The sequence below is a fragment of the Rattus norvegicus genome, chromosome 1, assembly GCF_021556685.1.
Source record: "Rattus norvegicus strain SHRSP/BbbUtx chromosome 1, alternate assembly SHRSP_T2T, whole genome shotgun sequence".
In the NCBI taxonomy this organism is placed as follows: domain Eukaryota; kingdom Metazoa; phylum Chordata; class Mammalia; order Rodentia; family Muridae; genus Rattus; species Rattus norvegicus.
The window spans coordinates 157,976,790-158,001,276 of record NC_141534.1 but is presented as its reverse complement, the minus strand read 5'-3'; the positions used below and the strand labels follow the sequence as shown (position 1 = coordinate 158,001,276).

The 24,487-nt window shown below is 39.1% G+C and overlaps 1 protein-coding gene and 1 long non-coding RNA gene across 13 annotated transcripts in view; one reads left to right on the top strand and one right to left on the bottom strand.

The window, feature by feature from the left end:
- Positions 1-24,487, bottom strand: part of Dlg2 (discs large MAGUK scaffold protein 2) — a 2,073,609-nt gene that overhangs the window by 1,037,128 nt on the left and 1,011,994 nt on the right. For 11 of the 12 annotated variants that reach the window (XM_087586773.1, XM_087586779.1, XM_087586780.1 and 8 more), the window contains 1 exon segment: positions 11,061-11,222. In XM_087586773.1, the coding sequence (XP_087442899.1) occupies positions 11,061-11,222 (162 nt within the window). 12 annotated transcript variants of the gene reach the window in all.
- LOC120097344 (uncharacterized) lies at positions 16,520-22,847 on the top strand. Its single transcript, XR_015651863.1, has 4 exons — positions 16,520-16,643; positions 20,683-20,739; positions 21,630-21,728; positions 22,345-22,847. It is a non-coding gene; the product is annotated as an uncharacterized LOC120097344 (long non-coding RNA).

The following is a 24,487-nucleotide window of genomic DNA, read 5'->3' as shown; positions in this document are numbered from 1 at the left end:
GACTTCAGGCACTCAGACGGGGGTCTTTGAAGACATTCCCAAGGAGCAGGCACATGGCGGTTCTACTAGGTGTTGAGTGGACAGCAACACTAACTATCCATGTTCTTCAGAGAGAAACTAATCCTCATTTTAAAAAGGCTATTTTAAATTTTGGGGATACTTATTAGTAATTAAAAGCTGGTCATATGTGGGTCTTATGGGTCACCAGAAACTTAGACCATCAACAAAGTTATTTATTATACTGAATAAATTTGTTTGCCTACAGTAGGAAGGGTTGAAAATAGAAAATCTCTATAGTGCCAGCCCTGATGTTGTTAGTATTTCAAGCTGAGTTTCACAAGTGCCCTAGTCTTCCATATGTATCCAACTACTTATTGGCCATTGATGTCCACATTGGAAGGCTATTTTCCCTAGTGTTATGTATACAAATGAACTTTATTATAAGTACCTATTTAGACATGCATATGGCATGAAACTGTATGAAGGCCAGAAGACAATGTCCAGGAATCAGTTCTTCCTACCATGTGGGTCTTGGAGATGGAACTCAGTTTTGGCAACAAACACTTTTACATGCTGGTCCATCTTGCTGGCCTATATGTAAACGTGACTTTAATAAGTGCTTCTTGCACATATTTGACATGAGTTTACCTTTGACCCAAAACTGGCAAGAAGCCCTAACATACTCAATGCGTACTCAACTCACAAGCAACAAACCATGTTCCTTCTGAAAACTTTTGGCAAGTCAGCTAGCCTAGGGAACATATCCCAGGGCTAAATCAGCTTATAACATGCATATAGCTCCTTTGAGACAGGGAACAAGTCACTACCATCTTCTCTCTCTTTCTCTCTCTCTCCCTCCCTGCCTCCTTTCCTCCTCTTCCTCCTCTTCCTCCTCCTCCTCCTCCTCTCTCTCTCTCTCTCTCTCTCTCTCTCTCTCTCTCTCTCACACACACACACACACATGTACTTTCCATTTACAAATATTTTTCTTAATTCTTTGAGAATTTCACATAATGTACCTTGATTATATTCACCTCCATTTCCCCCAATACTCTCTTGGATATATATTATGTGATTTTTTTTCTTCAAATATTCTTACAAAGGAAAGCAACCAGTCTCTGAAATGCTGTTTCTCATATTCAGTTTATATATTCAGTTTACATAGCTTCTGTTGTAAACGATTTTCACACATCCCATTGTTGCCCCTGATGAATTTAAGATATTCACAGAGCAGGGACTTGAGTTCTTACTTATTTTATTACTTCTCATTGTGCACACAAAGTGCTTAGCACATACATGGCAATCACTCTGTAAATAGATTTTGGGGTCCAGAGTTCTCCAAAATCAATGTCAAGTCACAGACAAACATCTAAGACTATATAGCCACATGCTAGAAGAAGTGGGATGGGCCATTTGGAAGATTCAAATTCCTAATGAAGTCTGAGAACCATACCTTTACACAATGCAATCATTAATAATACAGCTACCACAGATGCTAAGAGAACATTTTTATAAGAGAAATCCCTTATGAAAGGGATCTTGCTCAGGGTCTGCTGGTCTTAACCAATGTATCTTTGAGGAATCTTTTAGCTTCATTCTCTAGGCATAATAATTTCTTTTTGTTCTCTGCCCTCATCGCTTAGATCATGGGGAAGTTGGGCCAACTCAGAAGCCTCCTGTCATTCTCACTCTCCTTACAGCAAGAAGTGCATCTGGCAACATGATCCAGTGTATAACTGCACACTGACATGAGCACCTTTTGTGGTATATTCCATTTTCTAATCTACTCTTTAGTTGCTCATTAGGTTTATTTTGCAAGTATTTATGGGTCAGATGTCCTCTGACAAGCCTGACTTTAATTATTTTCATTGCTCCTTCTGTCTTGAGCTTGTATGGCACTCGTTGGCTGGTAATAGAACAATCTGAAACTCGGTTGCCACACTGGCTGTATTTATGCCAAACATCTCTTGAGTCATAGCTTTGAACATAGAACTGCCCCCTAACCTTTGTATTCATTTACTCAACCACAAGGGGGAAGTAATAACACGCATGTCTTCATTTCCTAGCACTTCCAAAAAGTATGTTTCTTTATGTTTTAGTAAATTCTTATTTGGAATTCTCAAAGACCAGTTGTATGCCCCCACATCACTGGCTATACATTTTTGGTTTTGGTTTTGACATAGCCAAAGTGAGATCAACTTGCAATGAAAGAACTCTGTTTGCATAGTACACAGTTGCTTATCTGAAATGAGACTATGCTATAATGTCATTATCCCAAGGACCACAAATATAGGGAAATGAAATGATAAGAACTGATATCTACTTATAGTCCAGAATTTATAATGTTAAATTTAGATTGTTTTCACATGTGTTTCTTTAATGCAAAAATAGTTATAATTTACTGGGTACCTGTTAGGTGTGAAGGGGTATTCTAAATACTTCTTGTATAGGATACTTAGTGGTCCTTATTACATATTAAGTCTTGCCCTATTATGTACTGTAGGGAACATGTCGGTAAGCTTTATAATAGGTCACACTAGCCAGTAACAGAAGCACTCTTGAAATTGAAAAAAAAATGCTAATCTTTTTACTTCCCCAAATTATACATGCTTTCGATTTTTTGGAGATTTTTTGGATTAGCTAACAGAGAACTGAAAGTTTCCTCAAATAAATCAATTTTGCTATATATTAATTGTCTAGTGCGCTGGTTTGGAATAATTCATAGAGATCTTTGTAAGGAGAAATAGTCGACAGCACTCTTCCTCAAAGTGCACAACTAGTTCACTGTTTAAAGGGGAAGATGCTTCAGGAACTGTGAGTAACTTAAGGGCATCCACACCACCAGCATCACTACCAGCAATGAAAGATGTGTCACATTGATGGACAGCCTCTGTGGGCTTTAGTAATTTATTTCCAATTGTAACAGAAGCCTTGGCGGTAATGAGAGGTTAGTTCTCAGAGAAGTTATAAGGATGGCTGAGTTAACGCTTTAGGTATATATGCATAAATGGCCACTATTAATACTCACTCGAGATTATTATAAGAAACTTTTTTGTTTTAAAAATTGGTGTGCCTTTGATGTATACATATAAATAAAGCAATCTAATATCTCTTTAAAACCATTCTTATTATTTTTATGCAGATGAAAGAAGCAGGAAGTTTAAGTACTGTACCTTAAACCATTTTTTTCAGAAGCCATAATAAACCCATTGTGGGCTTCAGTCTATTGACATGTATATGGGAACCAGACAAATCCGGACTGCCATGAAGCTCTATTAGACAGGGTCTCTCACTGCAGTAGCCCCTGTCAATTAGGAAGGATCGCACTGATCAAGTTCATGTCCTCATGCTTACAAGGCAAGCGTTTTAAGAGCAGAGCCATCTCTCTAAACCCTGGGGAGAATTCTCAAAGTGTGAAAAGCAACTGTATTTGTTTGCTTTAACTTTTTTCTTTATTTTCAACATCTGGCCTAAGAATTAAGATATTCGGGATAAACTGCCGTGACCCTTTCCAATTTAGGAAAATAAAGGCAAGATAGGTTTCATTTGCTCAGAATTCCAACCAGGAGCTTTTGTGCTCTGGTTCAGTACAGATACTTAGCCACCTCCTCTTACCAGGCCTGGGCACAGAACAAAATGCATTATCACAAGTATGCAAAATTCTGCCAGCCCCTTCTGGTGCCTTTCTTAACTGCATGCTTTTCAATTTAGCCTCCTAGATCTCAGCGTCTTCCCATAAGAACGGACGCTTCCAGAATCCTCAGTTCAGCTGCTTCCACCATCTAGTGGCAAGAAACAGAAGTGAGCAGGTTTTGTTTTTTGGAATTGCGAATGTAAAATGGCCAGAATCAGCTTCATTTTTCAAATCACCGGCATTACTAAAAATGCCAAGTCTAGAAAGTACAAATGACCGCTCTTTATTTTAGCAGCTGAAATTGAAGATCTCGCGACTTCTGGGGTCATGTGCAAGTTTTCTTTGTTTTCAGATTTTTCCCCCTGTGGTCAAAGTATTGATTTTGTACCATGTTACTTATGAAGCCGCTACTGCTTGACCAACACAATCTTTGGCGGAAGGTTATATTCTTATACACAGAGGACATGGCTCCCTTTGATGAGAATTACTTAACCTCAGTTAAAACTGGAAATATCACTCCCAGCCAATCACTGTGATGGGACTTGCTACTTCCTGATCTCTGTAAATTCTTCTTTCTCCACAAAGTCCTGAGTGCTGAGAGTGGATCCCGTATCTTAGGGTTCTGTATCCCTTCTCTTTCTGAGTGACCCTACTCATATTCACAGCTCGCACTGGTTTTAATTCTCTATTAGACTCTTCATCTTCTTCCTCTTTGTTTTGGGGAAGGGGAAGGCAGGGATCATATCTAAGGCTTAACATGTGCTAGACAAATGCTCTATTAATGAATTTAATAGGGCAATAATTTTAATTCATTCCATTTATGTCTTTACCCAATTAGTCAAAATGAAAGCATTATTTAATCTCCGTCTTTCTTCTACCTTCATGATTTCATATGTCTCAGAGCCCTGTATGAGACATCATATATTTTCTAAACAAACTGTCAAATTCGTGGTTTCCATGCTCGGTGGCTCCACTCTATCTCCGAGCTCATCACCTTGCCTTCTATGAGATGCCCTTGATTCTGATCTCACTCTTTTCCAGTTTTTCTTCAACACCACATGAATAATTGTGTAATTTGCAAGTAGGGCTATGTCATTCTCCATTATAAATTTTGCAGTCATCCCTTATTCAAGGTGAAGTCCAGTCTCCGCCAGAGGTCATTCTTTGCTCTTGCCACCCATCTGCCTTGCTCTGTCACATGCCTTGCACTCACACAGCTCTCTGCAAGTTGTCTTCACTCTCTTCCCTATTCAAGGAAGTTCCTCCAGTTCCCAGAATCCTTGAATATTGACATGAGTATTGGAGTTAAGGGCAACTCTGACCTCTTCTCCTGGAGAGATCCCCTCTCCAGATCATTACCTGATCACATTCACTTCCTATCCAGCCACAGGGGGCTAAAAATCAAAATGGTTAATTCAAGGTCTCTGGAGGATTCACCTCTTCTTTGATATTTTACTGCATAAAACACACACACATATACATATATATATATATATATATATGTATGTATCAATCTACATACCCATGTGTTTAAAGTATAGCATGTAAGAAACCTGAAGACCAAGTACTTTATAACTCAAGGTATAACATAGAAAACAGTATATGGGACGAAGTCAAAGATGATTAATAGAATGAATCAATTAACACAAACAAAATATTTTTAATACATAAATTAATGGCATCTCAGAAATGCTGATCATTTTCCCCAAAATTACACAGACGGAAAATGACAGATTGGGACTCCAATGTGTATTTGTTTGATCTGAATCCCAGTGGAGGTTCATATAGCCACAGTAAATTTGCAATGAACATAACAAAGCTGGAGACACCTGAGCACAGGTGCTGCAACACAAAGGTAAAGTTCCCCAAATTTGCCCCAAATTTCTAGCTTAGGTTATTTCTATCTATAAATTCATAGAATTCAATAAATAATAAGGCATCAATAGAAATAATTAATTCTTCCTTTCTTCTTTATTTCTTTTTTGTAAAGAAGTTCACATTAATTTGCTTTTCTTAAATGTCAAAAAATATATGAGCACATACAATATTTTTTTTACATATAAAGAAACTGAGCCTTATCAAAGTTATAGTTAGAGTATGCTCACATAAACTAGGAAGTAAAAAACTTGGTATTTGAATCTGGCTACTTTTGATTCCAGGACCAGAATGAAGCTCTTTACCATACTTTATACCCAGTTTTATACCTATTGTTTGTGTTTAGCAGCCTTTTGTGTCTATTATGGCTTTTCTCAGGCCATATCAGCCTAACAAAGACACGATTTAATCCAGAAGAAAACTCCCATGAATACATGTATTTAGGAAACATGTTTCTCTAGCTATATCCCCAGCTCAGATATTACATTACATATTATATTAAAAGCTCTGGGAGGGGCCTAGAGAGATGGATTAGAGGTTAGGAGCACTGGCTGCTCTCCCAGAGGTCCTGAGTTCAATTCCCAGCAACCACATGGTGGCTCATACTCATCTATAATGTGATATACTGCCCCTTTTCTGGTCTGTATACTATAAATAAATAAATAAATAAATAAATAAATAAATAAATAAATCTCCCTCGACTACTTTCTGAATCTTCTTTAAAAACAAAATAAAATAAGCAAACAACGACCAAAGAAGCAAAGACGCTCTGGGAGATTTTATGCCAAATTAACACATTTCACCCTCCAGATGTGTTGAAGCATGCATGCGTATCTTTATTTCCCACACACCACTGCTGAGATCCCAGCAGGCACACCTGTGAAAATGCTAGTCTAGTTTTACCGCAGATGCTGGAGGTGAGACAGAGGGAAGTAAAACAACCATGCAAACAACAACCAACAAAATCCAGAAAACAAAACTGTAGCATAGTACCAAGCGGGTCACATGCTTACTGAAGATGACTTCTACATAGGATGCTATTGTACATTAGCCAGCAAAACATGCTTAGAATAACGAAATGAAGACCATTTCCAAATGACAACTGTGCTAGAGACATGGACTCTGTGATAGGCTGTGATGCGCAATGGTCAGAGTCAGAACTGAGAGGGAGGCTTTGCAGAGAGAAGGTCTCACAGTACCCTCACCTTCTGGATCTCCAAGAGCAAGCCCCAGCCACTTTAGAAAAAAATAAAAAAGGAAGGATATGGAGGTTCATCTGCCTCTACTTATTTATGTCACCTTCCTTCAGATTGAGATTGTCCTCTAAAATGCCCCAAGTCTCCACTGTCCACAAGTTTTCCAATGTGTTCAACCAGTGCCTAGTTATCCAAGGGATTAGCTCTCTCTCCAAACTCACTAACCCCACATTCTATTAAAGTTTCTCTTCATTCCAGTCTCAATACAAACTGGAAGGACTATATTGGTTGTCTAACTAATACATTTTCCATCCAATTTGTAAAAGATAGCTTTAATTTTCATAGTCAATGACAGCTGCTTCTCAGATGACTACTAGAAATTTTAATGTACCCTAGAAAATGCCATCAGATTTTAATTACAAGACACCACAGATATTAGGACAAGGCCAGATTTCAGAAACGTTGACACATTAGATTTCAGATACATCGATACAGGAGAAATCATGAGATTAGAGCAATGAAATTCTCTATCAGTGAACATTAGGTAATGGAGAACGGAACAGAAATTAATCCTTGCTTAATTAATTAGAATCCTGGCATCTGAGGTGAGACTGTATTTAAGATAGAAGGATCTGAGTTTTGCAGATTAAGACTAACAACAAGTAACTATAATTCAAATTCCCAAGAAAGTGCTCACGCACATTTAAATCCATATTCTTTGCCTCGCCATCACTAATTCATACAACTGACCCTAGTTTATACTTAACGAACAGATAGAAGCTAAAAAGAAAACTCATGATTTGTTATAGATCAGTAAAAAAAAAAACCCACATTTTTTTTTATTGTGGTGATCAGCTGGTTTCTTTTATGGAGCATTCTCGGTTCTAACTGAAGAGAAAGCATCCCCATCTTGTGGCAAGGAAAACAAATCTCCTTAAATTCGCTGTTAAATTGCACAGCTCTCCCCAACCTCATGCCTCACACTGGCCGATGCCCTTTAATGAAAACTAGCAAAGAGAGCTCGTTTATCACCCAGGCAGCCGGTGCGCTCCAAAGACAAGAATCTTAAGACTAAAGCATTAGGTGATAGGAGAAGGGGAGAGATGGTATCAAACCTGAAATACTGAGATTAATCAGCTGAGTCAGAGCCTGCTCAGTGTGGCATTGAAACTGTTATCTGGCCATCTCGGACTCTGTTTTTGACAAGCTGTATGTGTGCAAGTTCCTGACTAATACTAGAGATCTGCCTGGCTTTCTCAGGAGGTTTCTGGGGTCATTCTCTGATTGAGGCCTCCTTCATCGGCCTCTTTATAGTGTTTTACCCAAGAACACTAGACAGATCAAGGGAGGCAACAAGGTTGAAAACATGTCGGTTCTAATTGAGAATCTGTACCTGCTTAGCATTTTCCCAGTTTTAGGTTCCTTTGTGTGAAAACAACACTAGGTGTTTAATCGTGGCAGGTTTTCCAAACACTACCCCTGTGATAATGCAGCTCACCACCTTGATGAAGAAACCAGCCCCTACATGTTTGGAGATGTGTGGGCTAAGACCTGATGTGCCAGGCTATACTGGGCCTACTCATACTAATAGGTGAGCCCTTCATGACTTACTCGCAACTATCTTCATTAGCTTAAGTCAGTGGCCGGAATCAAGCATGACACCCATACTATGACAATGGTGGACCCCATACACAGGGCTATCTGTCTTTAAAGGTGTGCATATGCATTATCACTGATGCCAGAGGAAACAGTCACATTCTTGTCTTCCCAAGTCTTCTAAAAGCATGTCCTGTTTAGTAAATTTGTAAGACGCTCAAGGGAACCAGTCCTCATTCACAGGAGCTACTTCACGGTCTCAAAATGGGTCCTGGGTGAACTGATTTGTCCTTTTCAAACTATCTTGGAGAATCTCATCCTGAACCCACAGTGCCAAGAGGAGAAAAAATATTTCTATCCTTAGCATTTCCTATGGGAGGTTTACTATTCTTACAGAGCGTCTTTAAAATCTGCCATGTGGTAACTTCAGTAGAAAGCATCACTATGGTACAATCATAAAAATTAATAAAAGTACAACTGAATACTTAATAAGTTATAAGGCAAACGAATCAAATATCCCTATTTGATAGGGATATTGATTCCAACTATCCCTAAAATTAACCTATTGTACTTGGGCTGATAATACAGCTCAGTGGATAAAAGTGCTGGCTATGCAAGCCTGGTGACCTGAGTTTGATCCTTAGAGTCCAGTTAATGTTGAAAGGAAAGAACTGACTCCCCTGACCTACACACACACACACACACACACACACACACACACACACACACGTATCCTACACACTATACCTATTACAATAGAGCAATAACAACTAAAATTTAGAAATAAATAACTGAAATTAAAGATAGCTATTCTGAAATATTTGTAAGGAAAATAACAAAGGATCAATAGAAAAATACCTATAAATCAAACAACACACATGCACACACACACAGGATTAATTTTTAGAAAAAGCAATCTTTTAAGTTTTTTTCAAACTCTAATAGACATTTTTCAATTGAGTGGTGTAAGAGAAGAAGATGAAAATCACCCAAACAGCATAAACAAATTGCGTCTTTTCCTTATCCATAATGTACGTGCTGAAGACGACGACACAATTTAAGGATCCACAGATAGTATTACTGTGTTCACTCTTTTCTATAGTAACCGGCATAGCTTTCATTTCACTACTGTATAGTCACAACTGTTTTGAAACTAGCTTGGAACTCTGTCAAACATAGTTTAGTTTTCTTTCATATTTTCTGAAATTGCATACATAAAAAGGATAGTATATAAAGTAAGCACAATAGAAGATGCATGAATGGAGACCAAGGGGCGTATGGGAAAGGGTTGAGGAAGGAAAAGGAAGAGGAAAAGTTCTGTAGTTATATTTACTTCCAAAAATAGTTAGAAAACAAACTATTTGCTGTGCTCGTATATGCATGCATGCGTGCGTGTGTGTGTGTGTGTGTGTGTGTGTGTGTGTGTGTGTGTGTGTGTGTGTGAACATGAGTCGTGTAGTCAATAATAAATTTGGGACAACCTGGAGATCTCAATCCTTTCCTTCTACCCAACTCATTGGACCCCAGGCTTCTAGGGATTCTCTGGTCTCTGCCTCCCATTTCCCAATAAGGGAACCATAATTACCTTGTGCTGTGTGTTTACCTTTTATCTTGGTTCTGGAGATTTGAATCTATGTTCTCATGCTTGCAATCAAGAACTTTTTCTCACTCAGAAATCTGCTCATCCGCTGAAACAGTAGTTCTCAACCTTTAAGGCTAGCACACTTGTAACTCCCAACCATAAAATTTATTTTTATTGCTAATTTACAAAGGTGCTTTGCTACTGCTAGAATCATAATGTAAAAACCCGTGTTTTCTGATGGTCTTAGGCAAACCCTGTAAAAGGATTTCTTGACCTTCCATGGGAAAAGGTGGGAGTCATGACTCACACATTGAGAACCACTGGTCTAGTGCACCATAGTGCATCTAATGCGCATATATATATATACATATATATGTATATATATATATATATATATATATAATTTTGGTAAGGATACATGAAAATGCTAAGGAAGGTAGCGATCTAGATAATAAAACAAACCTTGGTAGTAACCAAAGGTTTAATCAGCATGACTTCTTTTAAAAATTAATGAATGCTTAAAAGCCTTTTATCAAAAAACACAACATTGAGTAGCATTAGGTCAGTAGATAAAACAGCAACCAAGGAGTACATAAAAGTCTCATTCTTATCAAAACCCCAGTGATCACAAATTGCATATAATTAAATTTTAAAAGGCAGAAGAAAGTGTCGGTGAAAGCAAGATACCAAACAGAAAGACTCCCATGGAAACCATGTCCCCTAGAATTAAACCAAGGTATCAAGGCGCCAGCTCACACATTTTCCATTGTAGTTTAGACAGCAGGACAATCATTAGGTGTGGCTAGGATAGGTGTGGATATGATCTGAGACCAGGCGTGCTGATAGAAGGAGAGCATTTGAGCAAGCCATGGTTTGCCACTACGGGTTTATTCTTCCCTTAATAAAGTTTGATTTTCCTGTCAAGTTTTCACTCTCAAATTGTTGATCTGCCCTTTTTCAACAACTAAAAGAATTTTTCCAGACATTCAAACAATGGTAATAAAAATATTTCTCAGAAATACCAGGTTGGCCTCCAAACCACAGAAATCATCTTTACAGCCAGTGGCTACAATTGCGATTTTCAAAGCCTCATTTAATCAGGCCCACACGAATGCCTTTAGCAATCAAGACTGACAACAGTTAGTAGTTATAAAGTGTAAAGAGTAATCCAACCGACCTTCAGAGGAGAAATGTGAGACTGTAAGACATATCCGTGGACATTTTCTATTTGAGAGAGGTTCTTTTCCGACACATGCACCAGTTCTGGACCTCTTACTTCATGAGTTAGCCGAGGTAAGGAATGATCATGTGGACCGTCCTCATCTTGGTATCGATACTTCTGGCAGAAAAGAAAAGAGGGAAAGGATGTATCAGTGTTAGGAAAGGGTTCCAATAGTTTGAACTTCGCAGGACATACTGTATGACTACTGTTGGCATTGCCACCTGTTTGGCTGAAAACTCTTTCAGTGGTCACTACAAACAAGGTCAAGTACAAGTAAAACTTTATCAATATTGGCCAATGCAGAACAGGTTTTTTTTGTCATGATAATATTCTGTTCTTCTGAGACAAAGAAAAACTGGTAACACATAACACGCACGCACGAGCGCGTGCGCGCGCGCGCACACACACACACACACACACACACACACACACACACACACACAGAGGATCTTGTTTTATAATCCAAATAACCAGAATAGTTTCATAGGTGCTAATACACTTCAGTCATGGTGGAGAAAAACGTATAGAAAGTATCAAGCAAGGGTTGGGGATTTAGCTCAGTGGTAGAGCGCTTGCCTAGCAAGCACAAGGCCCTGGGTTCGGTCCCCAGCTCCGAAAAAAAAAAAAAAGAAGAAAAAAAAAAGAAAGAAAGAAAAAAGAAAGTATCGAGCAATATGTTAGAACTCTGACATCTCTGACTTATACACTTAATTTTCCTTTCAGGATCCCTCAAAAGTTTAAATTTCCCCTGATAATGAAGAAAAATTCCCACCCACGATATTTTTATAAGCTTGAAAGGGAAGATAATTGTTCTGACTTTAGTTCAACCCCAGCGAAGAACACTGATTTGGGTTTGTTGCATTCTAGGACAAAATATTGTAATTTCTAGGAATGAAAATAATTCTTAAAGAACTTCAAAGATGAAGGCAGAGTCTGCTTTGGTGAATCTAGAGGGTAAGAGGTCCCGCTTCCTTCTCTCTGGTTTCCTCTCCCTTCTGATGAACCAGTTCTCTGTATTCACATAACAGGGAGAGAACACACTGATGAAGGCCATTGTTAAAGATTTCCATGCAGATCCCAGGATGCTGACAGGGAGAGAAAATCTCAGGAAAAGAAACAATTGAGGAAACCTACTCCTTGTAGGAAGTTTTCCATCTTCAACCATGGTCTGTGCCTCCAAGGCTTAATACCCTATCCCTTGATCTTCCTGGCCTTTTCCTTCCAGGGCTATCTTTCTGGGGAAGTACCTTGTTTCAAAGTGTTTGGCCATGTAGGGAAAGAGAAGGAGACCATTTTGCCTCCCAACCCAGCTAATCTCCTGTTCTGAGGGTTTTGCTTGGTCTCTGTGTTCTATGTATTACACAAGGGCATTGGGATCAGGTTCCAATGTGCCTTCCCACATTTTACTCTTTATCACATCTGTTCCCAGTCCCTCTCTTCTGCTAGCACACCTGGTCAATAAAACTGTCTTCTTCTGAAGATATTTTCACCTATTTTTGAGATGAAAAATACATTGTCTTGGATATCAGTTTTCAGTGAGACTCATAATTTGACAACAACTAAAAGTACCCCAAGATTAGTAATTTACTTAGTCATCCATTCTTAGAAGCTGATTATCAACACATGCATTTCTAGGGAGACTATGCAGTGGACAATGCAGTATCAATCTCAAAGTCAAAAAATTCTATAATGCCACAAAAGCACTTGATAAAGAACTTCCGCATTCTGCTCCCATACAGTCACTCCACTGTGATATTACATTTTCCTGTGACAAAACTAAGGTTTGTGTAGGGTAAGATAACTTTTCAAAGTCACCAACTATAAGGGGATTAAATATGGGACCCAGTCCAGATAATAATTCCAACCTGATCATATTTCTACTACCTATAGTCCATTGCTTAACCCCATAAGGAGATGAAGTCAACTCTAGTCATTCAGTTGGAAGCCTGATAGAAAAATATCGCTGAGAATACACGATGGGATGAGGTTTGAACATTTCTGCAAAACGGCAAATATCATGATTCTATTTTTTTAATGTTCTGAATAACATAAGAAGGCAGTCTCCCACACAAGTATAGGCTAACATTTCAGATATATCTTAATCAGTTAGGTTTTCACCGGGAGAAGACAAATGTCATGTTTCCCTTTGCCTACGGAGTTCAAGTTTCTTTCTGCCATGAGCTGCTATCAGCACCACTGCGTGAGCCAAACCTCAAGCACTTCTGAATTTTCTCTTTCCACTCTCACTGAAGTGATTATGAACTACAGCAATGACATAGATAGACTTAAAGATTCTTTTAGCTTTAGCAATCTATATAAAATATAACATATTCGCATATTCATATTAATATAAACATAAATATAAATATGTGTTTTATTTTCTTGACCATTTTAAAGAGTATGTAGTATAGCCAGAGAGCTACATAGCATAGTAAGACCCTGTCACAAAGCCCCATGCTGTACTGTAGAGTACTGTCTCACATGTTCTTAGAGTTGCCTGATTATATAATAGTTGTATATAACTTTTTTTCTTAAAATTGTTCTCAGAGCTTGCAAAGTTATCAATTATGGCATAATGTATGCTTCCAATTTTTCTACCAATCTGTGTTAATATCTGAAGTTCCTTAGACAAGTACCTATCACGTACGGTGAACAAGTGTTTGCTGCATGGAGTTGTACATGCCTTTTGAAGAAATGGAGGGAATTGGTAGGTTGTAGCTTGTTGAGCTACAGAAATACCCGCTAGATGTAATTTCTTCCATTATAAAGTGTTATAAAACAAGGTTTAAGGACAATCACAGCTACACTGTTTGCTCAACACAGTTTTACAGTCAAGAAGGATATAAGACTATAACTGAGTTATACATACAGACAGTTAACCACTACACACAGTGATGATGGCCACATATAGAATCAAATTCTATGGAGGCAAAGTGGAACAGGGTCACCTTTGCCTGAAGCTTCCCAGCTTAAAATGGGATCTCAAAGGATATACAAGTAGAATGAATACTCTGTCCAAAGCACAAAGGCATTCAAAAGTACAAATGCAAGGTCAGCCTGAATTGTACAGTGACGTGGACATGAGGGAGAAAAGGAAACACATGTAGAGCAGAAATTCATTACAAGAAAGGAAAGGAACCATGTTGTCTTGGTGACTTATAAAATATGACCCTGTCCCCCTACCCACACCATAGAAATATCTTTTCAAAGTTCATGCCTGTTCACATCTTTGTAAGATATACCTTATGTACCTAGAAGTTACCTGAAAAACTAACTCTGATATGAAGAAACTGATGTGGAAAACATCTTCGCAAAGTAGTCACCTAGTAAGGAAAATTGGGTAGTTCTGCTGGGGTCACAGCTTTATAGGATATTCAGAGTCATTTTAGTCATCATCTTTGATTCTACACATGCTTGGCTAGTTGCTAATGCCACTGTGGGCTCCTTTGAGGGGTTTGTGGTGCTGGTGGCAAAGAAGGGAGGCTATTGGAAATGGGCTCTGATTTGAAATCTGTGCCTTACTCCTCTTAGCTCCTTGCTTCAGGGTGATCTCGTAGAGAAAAATCTGCTTGAAAACAAATCAACAAAACAAGCAATAACCCTTACCCTTTGTCACCAAACATTCCTTCCTTTATCTTTAATGAGAATGAGGCAGGAACAGCTTTCCTAGCCGGAAGTTCTATGGCACACTCTCTTCTACCATCTTCTTCAATGTTTTTTTAAAGATGTATTTATTTATTTTTACCTATGAGTACACCGTTGCTGTCTTCAGACACATCAGGAGAGAGCATTGGATCCTATTAAGATGGTTGTGAACCACCATGTGGTTGCTGGGAATTGAACTCAGAACCTCTGGAAGAACAGTCAGTACTCTTAACCTCTGAGCCATCGCTCCAGCCCCATCTTCTTCAATTTTATTTGGAGCATTTTGTCTTTGTCTTCAGGACCCCTCCCTGTTTTTGAGCTTAAAACTTTCTTCAACACTGGATTCCAACAAATAACCTTTTTATACGTACCTCCTTGGAAGCATTTCTGGGACTATTAGAAATTTCAAGGTATCTTCCTTGTACCTTCTTGTACGTCCCATAACATTCTGCACGGACTCTAACCAATGAATAACAGTCATACTATAATTGCTTGCCCATGTATCTACAGTTCATGATGGTCTGGAAATCTGAGGGAAACATATTTATGTGTTGGACACATCAGTGCCTACATGACACAAAGTGAGAGACCCATATCTGTGAGTTTAATAGAAATGACCTTAAATTGTCGGATCAATGTTCCAATCTATCTAATCAAAAAACCCATGAAGCAGAACACACATGCAAATATCTTTATCTTTTTTTAAGCTACTACTGCCTCTCATGTGAAAGGATTAAAATTAATCTTACTAGGGTCTGCATAGAACATTAGACCTTACTGTGTGAGGCAGAAAATTACGGAAGTGCCCAGAATTCAGAGGAGCATAAACATGCTTGGTCCAGCATAGGAAGTTCTCTGGCAGTTCAAAGGGTGGCGCTGTGCTGTGCTGGCAGAGCAGATCACAGTTGATCCAGAATTTGGAAATCTGCCAAGTTCTCATAAATAAAAATCTGTTTATCTTTTGTTGAACAAGAAGTACTCTACTCCCCTTTCCCGCTTGCAGCAGGGGTTGGCACAAGACAGAGAGAAAGAGAGAAAAGAAAGGAATATGGAGATAGAAGTAGAGGGAGATGGGGAGGGAGATAAAAGGGGCAGATGATATAAATCAAAGGCTAAGGAAAACCAGAAGATGTGTGTGTACTTCTAAGTTCTTGGTGCTACCACAACACCTTACATCTAGAAGATGCAACCAGAAAACGCATTGCAAAGAATATGGAAGAGGTTTGCTATTTAAGCCTTAAAGCTATGCTGTGAAACAGGTTTAAGATTAAGAATAATGCTGTTTACACCATCCTGATATGTAGGAATTGCTAAAGTTGCTTCTGTTAATTGTATGGAAAACCAGTATTCTCTGTGTTAAATTTCATTTCCTTCTGTCACATAAGCTCTGCAAAGGGTTGAAAAGCAAATCTTTACTTTTATCTCCCATAATGTTTACCCAGTACACTATGTAGTCAGTTGACTGAAGGACTTTGCCAGGAGAAAACTTCTTTGAATAAGAAGTTATTTCGCAAACAGGAAAAACCTATTTCAGGAGAAGTGTAGAGTCAGTGAGAATATGAAATAAATAACAAATCTGCAAAGGAAGTGATGATTCCTAGGAAATATATGAATTCAACTCAGAACACAGAAAATAGCCAACTGGAAGAAGGAAGCAGGCTTAAGAAATGAGCTAAGGAAAAGGACGGGCTTTCACTTCCTCTCCAAGCAGGTCTGCCACAATTCCGCAACTCCCCTGTTGAGTAACACTGTAGCCATTTTACTTATTTGAGGCCCGAGAGTGTAGAGCTGGCACTTTTCCAGCTCCTTCCTATTTTCCTCAGTTGACTGGTGACCTGTGACCCATGTCCATCCATGCCCTGCATCTGCTGCATTTCAGGAACAAACAAGTGGGTAAGGCAAGGGGTGCAGGTGGTGGGGGTGGGCGTAGAAGACAACAAGAAACAAAAGCAAGAGAAGATGAAGACTTCTCCGTGGAGTGAACAGGGCAGCTGAACGATTCCTGTTTGTATGTTCACTTCGTTAATTTAAAATAAATTCTTAAATGGTAGTTTGACTTGACCGGGGTTCTCTCTCTCTCTTCTCAGATGTGATGAGATAGAAGGGATATGGGAAGAGACAGGGTGAGACAGATATTACATAATTCTTACTGTTTCTACCCTGAGTATAAATCCCCCACTGTACTTGCCTCCTACAACATTTCTGTGATTATTTTCTTGATGTTTGCTTGCCCATGGACTGATACTTCTGCAGGAACAAGGCCCCTAATTGTTTTGTTCAACTCTGACTGGGGTGCCTGATACGAAGTGGGTCCTCACTAAATGGTGAATGAATTGTCTGGCCCAGCCTGTCCTCATATCTATTATTCAAAGACCTAAAAAAAAGTAAGTAGGTCAAAGCTGCTGATCTCTCTCTCTCTCTCTCTCTCTCTCTCTCTCTCTCTCTCTCTCTCTCTCTCTCTCCCTCTCTCTCTCTCCCCTTTGAAAAGTGATAACACCTTTTAGGAAAATAATCCACAGACAGCCATGCAGCTAGCTCAGTGAACAGTTGAAAGAAGAATTTTTATCAGATTTGGAACCGGATATAAGCAAGATCACTGGTGTGAGAGATGAACCACTCTTCCAGGCACTTCGTTTGAATTTTTTTTCAGACAAACTCACGTCTAAAAGGAAATACTTGCCTGCTTTTTGCCACAGAGAACAGTACAAGCCAGGATGTTAATTAAATTACAAATCAGCTGTCTGCTTGCAGCTGACAGAGCTTTGTGTGCTTCCAAGCAAAGTCAGATATTTTAAACCCTCTGTAATTACCTACAATGGAGAAGCTGCCAGGAAGGGTGCCTTCATGAATATTTAATGGCTCTCAAGATTCTTTTTAAAGCACTGATGATTTGAATAATCAAGAGAGACCCCACTGTTACTTTGATCTGCCCTCCCTCTGTCCAGAGAAGATTCTAGAAGCCCAGTCAGGAGTACAGTCTTTTCCTGAGCTGGGCCCACATCTGAGTGAAGCCAGATTCATCCAGGGAGTCACCTAAGAGTTAAACAGACCTGGGTTCTTTGAATGTGTTGTGGTGGTTTGAATATGCTTGGTCCAAGGAGTGGCACTGTTAGGAGGTGTGGCTTTTTTGGAGTAGATGTGGCCTTGTGGGAGGAAGTGTGTCACTGTAGGGGTGGGCAATGAGACCCACCTAACCATGTGGGAGCCAGTCTGCTCCTGGCTTCCTTTGGATAAAACTATAGAGCTCTCAGCTAGCTCCTTCTCCAGCTTCATGCTTGCCTAGACTCTGCTTTCCTGGTATGATGATAATGGGCTGAGCCTCTGGACCTATAAGCTATACCCAATTAAATGTCAACCTTTGTAAGAGTCCTCTTGGTCATGTGTCTTTTCACAACAATGGAAAACCTAACTTGTCAAAATGGCACCCCAGACTAAGATGTGGAAAAGTTATGGGTGTGGGATTGTGAATTGAATTTACATAATGTGGCACACAGTCAGGTTTTTTGTTCTTGTTTGTTTGTTTTAGATTAAAATGGGATTTTTAAAGCCTTTTCTCAGTTCTCAGAACTGGACAAAAAAGATGTTGTCACTCTAATTTCCAAGTGTGAAAGTAAGAGGCTTTATAGGACCTTCAAAATGTTAAGTACACTGTGAAGACGCGTTTCAAGACAGCTGTCATATGACTGCAAGCTGCAGTATGACATAGTTGAGGAAAAGTCCGCTCTAACTATGCAAACAGAAGCCCAAACTTCCATTCTGACACTTGTCTCCTCAGAGACTTTTGGTAATGGTTTTTAGTATCTCTGAGCTTCATTTGCCTCTAATTGTAGGTGAAGAAACCAGGATTTATTTCATAGAAGTGTAGGAGTTGAATAACACACTGCATGCCTGGTACATGCTAAGGTTCAAGACACATGGTAACCCCCGCCATTTCATTGAATCTTAAGATCTTTGCACTTTCCAGCTGTGTTACTAAAGAAATAAAAAGAGAAACCCCCACAATTAAATTTTCACTCGGCTATTTCAATCAGCAAGATGAGCAAAAAATATGAACAACTATTTGGATTCTTATCCTTCCACTCTTGAGGCCAATGAACTTAACCTCCTCCACAGCAGTGGCTAAGAATCATATTCTGAAGAGATGATTTTGATAACTCCTTGTCCCTCACCTACCACATAATCTTGGGAAACTCAACAAACCCTCTAAGACCTTTGGTATCCTCCCTGAGACAGTAGAAGCCTGTATCACAGGAATTTGCCTAACACACTGCGTGGAGAGACTTAGTAGAGAGCCCATACTCTTGTCTATAATCAGCATGTAGCCTAAGTTGTTTTTGTTTGTGTGTTTTAGGACATTTGATAGTTTGCATGCTTTGTAGTGATTTTAAAAGTGATAGAAACCAGAGAAACAATTCTACATTTTCCTCCTCAGTTTCTTAATCTATTTCCATTACTCTACGAGACAACCTGTCTCAATGCCTACAAACACAACAGTTTTACTGAGCACCTACTAAGTATCAGGCATCATAGTAATGTGTTAGGAAAATAACATTATGTAAGACTCTGGGAGTGTTGTCTTATGTTTTGGGGAGCATAGGGATTTTAAAGAAAGAAAAAAATAAAAAGGTAGCATATAGGAGAGAACCAATCATGTTTTCTGCTTTTCCTGCACCAACTTAGAGCAACAAGAAATGGACAACACAGAGATGAGGCCATCTCAAACATGTTCCTCTAGACTTAGCAGGTCATACATATAGGTGAGTAGCAATCTCAGATGTCAGGAGCCATAATGGGACAAGCTAATAACTAGCAGGTGATCTTCCTGAGATGATCTGCTTCAGATTATAATATAATCTGCGGGGCAAGGCCATAAGAGAATTCATTATAGGAAAAATTCCTGATATCGATATGTTTTCCTGTTATTATTAAACATATGTAACAATAACTAGGTATTAGCCTACCCCTTTGGAGCAGATCTCTGCAGATCTGTGAAGATGTACTGTCTTGTAGTGACACTATACAGACAAATAGATGATTTCTCAGGTCTTAATGATGATCCTGTAAGAATTCCTAAAATTATATCAGTGGTTGTTAAGCTCTTTTATGGTGAGGCTGCTATTAGGTCCTTTTCTGATAGTCAAAACTGCAGTGAGAACTCTGACAGTCTCCCAAGTGTCACCAGTTAACTGCTCTTAGATGGTAACCAGACTTTCGCCTACTCAGAAAGAGGTTGTAAAACAGTCAACAAAAGGTCATAAAAAAGGAACTAATGACTTACTATAGGTGCTGGGACAGAAGATAAAATATTGACTGGGTTTATCTATACAAAACTTCACTAATAACTTAATTACAGTTTTAAACCTTCATTGATCAGGTGATGGATATTTAACCAGACAATTACTCCTAATGAATATGCATGTAAATATCCTCTGTTGCAAACTTCTATTTCAAATTATCATTTGATCTGTTGTATGTGAACTTGCGATGAACTTTTTAACATGTGACCATGTATTTTGAAAGATGTACAAGTACAAGGACAAAGAGATTAGAGAATTTTTTCCCTTATTAGAATTTTTTTGTCTTTCCCTGATTAGAGAAGAATTTTTTCCTTTCTCCACTTAGGATCTTTCTGCTTTTCCCCTTAGATAGCTTTCATAGAAAATGCTTTACAACTTAGTAATAAAGGCTATAATCACTTTTCTAAGTGTCCCCTTTTCTTCCTGAGACTTCCGACTGTCTAGCAGGCAGAAAGTTAGAGATGAGCAATCCCTGCTGAGATAGTACAAAGGCTTATCTTCAGTAGCAAGGTAACAGACTTAGATAAGTAAACTTTTTATTATACAGCAACCTCAATATCTCTTAAGACAAAGTCTAATGCCCATATCTCATTAAGACCAAGTCTTACCCTCCGCCCGACTCTCTTTCCTCTCAGCTGCCTCAAGAAGAAGCAACAAGAAGGAAGACACCTGCTTAAGCTGACCCCTGGCAGGTAAGCATACAAAACACCCTCAAGTATATGGGAGGAAGAACAAAAGATAAATATTAATCTTCTGGTAGTAGCTATTTCCAGGTGATTGTTAATTCCATACTTTGAGCAACGTGTATTACTCAGAGGTATTAAAATGGTTCAGAAAACAGAACATTTAAGCATGATCAAGCACTTATGCTGAAGAAAAGAAGGCCCAGAGTGTTTCATGCAATGAAACATGCTCTGGCACTAGGAAATCCTCATTCAAGTTGAGCTGAGTTAAATTTGGGAGCTGATGCAGCGTGGAAACCTGGATAGTCACCGCCAGCTTAGAGCTATAGGGAGGAGGAGCCGCTAATGGGTTTACTATGGAGGACCAGCTTTTGACGGCAAGTGGCTCCAATACTAAGACATCAAAGCGATGATCTCAGAAAGAGCCCAGCAATTAGTTTGTCCTTTTGAAGCAAAACTTCAAATACTATCTGAGTAATGCTCTGTGGCTCACTGCTACTGGATTCATTGGAGAACAGTAAGATCCCGTGGGCAGTCTCTGTCTGACTCACCCCACCAGCTGTGAGTCTGCAGCATCAGTGAGAGGCGCTCACCGCTCACCGTAGAAGAGAGAAGCTGACACTTCCCTGGAAGCTGTGGAGCCCATGAAAAAAGGAAGGGTTCACTTTGGCAATATGCTTAAACAAGTGATGGCAAGTACCTGTGCCCCAGTGTCCTGGGATTTAATTCTGTTTCTACCACAAACAAGCAATGTGGCTTCGGGCAACTATGGAAGCTCTCTGAAATTAACTCATGTTTTATAAAAATCAGGCTAATGGGCATGACAGTTGGTGCTATGGGAAACCAAAATATGAATACATGTATTTGTAGCACTGTGTAATATAAGGTCTCTTTTACAGATGGTTGTGAGCCACTATGTGGTTGCCAGGAATTGAACTCAAGACCTCTGGAAGAACAGCCAGTGCTCTGAACCACTAAGCCATCTCTCCAGCCTTAAGGTCTCATTTATACAAGTTTGTATTACACAGTGAGGATACAGCCTTCTATTCTACTGTATTTCCTTCCCTCTGCAACTGTTCCACTGGTTTCACTTATACACATACATGATTCTATATATCATATACGATATTAGAACAAATGTTGAAAAATATGGTGGTTGTGTTTCTGAGGCTGGCATAATACAGCTTCAAATGACTACATTTGTTAAGAAGTGTGTATATTTTGGCACAAGTCCTCACTCCTGGTACATGCCTTGGGACTCTACTTTCCTGTTTTCTTATCAATGTCAAACAGGTACCAGTATTAAAGTAGACCCTACCTAATGCATAATAGGTAGGCCTTGCTAATATTAGAGGTAGCTGATATCCACGGAACTATAATAGACATCACAGAGCAGTTAAAGTTAGCACAAAACCCACTTGAACACAGGCAGACTGACATGCCAAGGATGTGATCTGGGCCTGAACAGCAGAGGTTCTCAACCTTTCTAATGCAGTGACTCCTTAATGCAGCCCCTCGTGTTGTGGTGACCGCCACCATAAAATTACTTTTGTTCCTACTTCATAACTGGAATTTTGCTAATTTTATGAATTGTAATGTATCTGTTTCTTTCAGTTGTCTTAGGTGACCATGTGAAAGAGACCATTGACCCTCAAAAGGGTTGTGCCCCACAGGTTGAGAAACATCACTCTAAAGATTCAGCAAGTGCTATTCTATTTCTTTTTAAATGTAAGAGACTCTTATTCTCTGTGCCCATGCTTGTACCTTCTGCCTATGATCCTGAGGTCTGCTCAGAACTCACCTATGGAGTTAGTTTGGTCCATGCACAAGCCTTCCAAACATATCTGATACTCCGGAATGAAATTACATCCTCACCTGAACCTAGCATATCTCCTGGACTCTTTTGGGCAGGCTGCATGTACCTCAATTGTATTCCAGGTATCCATTTGCTTGTGTTTCGTCTGTGATACTCAGAGACTGAAATGCATTCAACAAAATCTTTATTATCAGTGGTCACTAAGTTTAAAGTGTCAGGAATCAGGAGTTAATATAAAGCAAAAACTGAGAACAAATGGGTTCATATCCCAGATGAATTAGTTTGACTCTTTGTTTCCTTTAAAAAAGAAGAAAGAAGGAAGGAAGAAAGAAAGAAAGAAAGAAAGAAAGAAAGAAAGAAAGAAAGAAAAAGGAAAGAAAGAGAGACAGAAAGAAAGAAAAAGGAAATATCTGTTTTATTCTTGATCCCCCCCCTCTCTGCCCCACCCCAGTGTGCATGTGCATATGTGCTTGTGTAATGCCTGAAAAGACCAAAGCTTTTGAATCCCCTGGAGCTGGAGTCACAGGAATTAGGAGCTTTGCTACCTGGGTACTATAGATCAAACATGGGTAATCCACAAGAGCAGTACACAATTCTTAGCACTGAGCTTCCTCCTAGGACATCACCATGCTTTCTTTACCAGTGTGAATGATTCTGTGCAATGGGGAAGATACCAAGGCCACAGTACACAAGCTCTCAGTTATCTATGGTGAAAACAATGTGGTCCATTGTGATGTTCTTACCCAGCTGCCTCTGTCTCATAGTTTCTATGATAAAAGAGTGTAGAGTAATAGAAGATCCAAAGACAACGGCGAAAACTTAATGCTGACAGTAGATTCCAGCTAAAAGAATATTCTTTACAAATAGACCATTATATAGATGTCAGCATTTCCACAAGCAAATTTGCTTCTTTACGGTGATATTTAAATATTTTCCAAATAAAACAATATGTAATGTAATGTCTTTGGGGCTGCATTTTATAATTGATTGAGGTGCTCAAGTAGGAAATTGAGTTACTGAAAGAAATGACTTTGTGTTTACTAAAGTCTTTCATATGCCAGGCTCCTACAAACACGCATGAGTTTAATGAGAAAATACTATTTTTATTTCCTTTATTTTTCTTTTGGGAACATAGACACAGACATAAATAAAGTAACTTGTTCATATCACTAGATGGAGTTGCTGGAACATGACTTCCCATCTGAGTGAAACCAGGTTGACCTTTTGGGGCTTAGTAGCCCTGAGAAGGCAATGGCATGCAACACAGTCATCCTCAGGTCTTTTCCGGTACACAGTGAAAGAACCTCACATAGGTCACATGGAGTCCCTTTCAGCAGGGATTCTCACTCTGTTCTTAGTTCATTTCCACTGTTAATTCTCCCACCAAGCTCTAATTTCTCTCCCAAGAGTCTCTGAGTTTGCCCCCGGCTTCCCTTTCCAAACATGTTTCAAGCCTTTTCCTATCCGCCTAGCTTATTTTCTCTATTTCTTCATTTTTTTCACATTGCATCCCCTTTTCAAAGCACAGTTGAACCACCCCAAATCACTTCTAACCTAAGTAACTAAGTCTCTTCAGGAACATTGCACCTGACATCACCCCAAACAGGCCTATTTCCATCACTTCATTTTGGGGATAAGGTAGGGTCATGTCACTTCTCATGAGCCTCCAGGACACTCATTCGAGTGGAATGGAATTTGGGCTAAAACTCACAGCAAACTTGTGCGCAGACACAACGTCTTTGTTAACTGTCATCTTTTTTTCTATTTATTTGACTGAATGGTTTTCTGGACTGATTGTAAGATTTGCAGTGCTGTGATAAATATTTAATAAATGCTAAATAAGTGTTCATTGAATGAATAGAGCCATCCAGTAACTACACTTTTGACATCTCTCCATCAACCAAATCATTCAACAATCCCTAGATGGTTCTTTAAATAAAT